The sequence below is a fragment of the Apis dorsata genome, unplaced genomic scaffold (assembly GCF_000469605.1).
Source record: "Apis dorsata unplaced genomic scaffold, Apis dorsata 1.3 scaffold_934, whole genome shotgun sequence".
NCBI lineage: Eukaryota > Metazoa > Arthropoda > Insecta > Hymenoptera > Apidae > Apis > Apis dorsata.
Genome location: NW_006264044.1, coordinates 84,496 through 86,313, shown reverse-complemented (window position 1 = coordinate 86,313; position 1,818 = coordinate 84,496). Strand labels below are relative to the sequence as shown.

At 16.6% G+C, this 1,818-nt stretch overlaps 1 protein-coding gene across 1 annotated transcript in view; it reads left to right on the top strand.

The window, feature by feature from the left end:
- Positions 1 to 384: 384 nt before the first annotated feature.
- The window catches only part of LOC102675115 (outer dense fiber protein 3-B-like), a 7,070-nt gene continuing 5,636 nt past the window's right edge, over positions 385 to 1,818 (top strand). The window contains exons 1-2 of the mRNA XM_031514225.1: positions 385 to 460; positions 624 to 818. Coding sequence (XP_031370085.1) covers positions 385 to 460; positions 624 to 818 — 271 coding nt within the window. The remainder of the gene's footprint in view (positions 461 to 623; positions 819 to 1,818) is intronic.

Below are 1,818 nucleotides of genomic sequence, written 5' to 3'. Positions count from 1 at the left end.
ATTATTATTTTTATTATTTTTAAAATATCTATCTTTTTAAATAAAATAAAATGAGAAAAATAAATTTGATTTTTTAAGTTTCTTAGAGTTTAATTTATTCTATATGCTTATATTAATAAGTTTTGTTTTGCAAAATCTACAAACATGCATTCTAATTAATTTTTTTTTTATGTTTGTAAACATGTATATGAAATAATGTTTTGTATAATATCGATTGTAAATATCGATATATTTTTACATGTCATCACATCTCAAGCAACTGTTTTTATTTCGAAATAAAACAAAATGGACCGTTTAAAATAACATCAAAATTTCAACTAAAATTTTTATTTAAATTCTTTTAGAAATGTAAATTATCAAGTACTTATACACATATATATAAAAATGCCACCAAAAACAGATACAGAAATTCAAACCAAGCCAGATAAAAAAATAGGAGGTTTTTCATGCACTTATAAAAGTAAATAGATGTTAATATATTATTTTTAATAAACATTATCATTAATAAATATCTTTGAAATATTAATTTTAAAAAGAAAGAAAAATAAATAAATATGAAAAAAGAATATATGTATTATTAAATTTGATTAAATAAAATAGATTTTAAAGATTTTATATTTTAGGTCCGGGTCCCAAATACAAACTCAAAACTCTCGTTGGTTACAAAGAGCATTGTCTTTCCAGACATCGAAATCCAGCATATACATTTGGTATAAGACATCATGTTTTTGAAGAATGTTTATCACCAGGACCAAAATATATATTAGACAGACCTAAACGTAATGGTTTTACATTTGGATTAGTTGGAAAAACTTTTGGTAAATTTTAATTTATTTTTTAAATTATATATAATGATTCCAGAATTTAATTTTATTTAATTTTATTCAATATTATGTGTTTAAAAAATTTATTATAATTTATTTTACTAAAAGAATAATTTAAATGTTTTTAAAATAATTTATTTATAAAATTATTTATTTATATGATAAGATTTGATATTTGAATTTATTATATTTTTAATTTAAATATCAATATATGTAATATCAATATATTTTTATCACTTTTATGTTTAAAGAAAAATGATGATTTTCGCTAATTTTTCGAAAATTTTCGCTAATTTTCGAAAATCAATAGTTCTTTATTCCCAATTTTAATTTTGGAAATTATATCTAATTGTTCATTCAATTTATTTTTATAGTATGTAGTATAATATATATATTATAGTAAATATTTATTTTTATAGTATGTAGTATATAATATGTAGTATATTATTTATTATTATAGTATGTAGTAAATTATAGTATTTAGTATTATAATTATAGTATTTAGTAAATTATAGTATGTAGTATAATTATATTTATTTATTAGAATTATATAATATTTAGGATTATATAATATTAGATATATAATTAGATATATAAATAATTATATTCATTTACATATCTTAGGACACAATAATACAATTTATATTCATATATTCTTTATGAATTTACTGACATACATAAAATACATTACATTAAAATACATTAAAATATCAAAAAAAAATATCATCAAATTAGTTGATTCTACAAATAAATATAAGAAACTTCAATGACAATCATCAATTTTTATCCTTAGAAAGATATGTAATATTTAGCCAACATTGATCTACAATAATATTATACTTTAATATGAATATTATTATATATACATATATTATATTATTATTTACATATTAATTACGTTAGTTTTAAAAATAAAACAATAAAATTTTCAAAAATCTAAAAAATCAAAAATATAATATATAAATATATACAATATATAAATATTTTAAGAGAT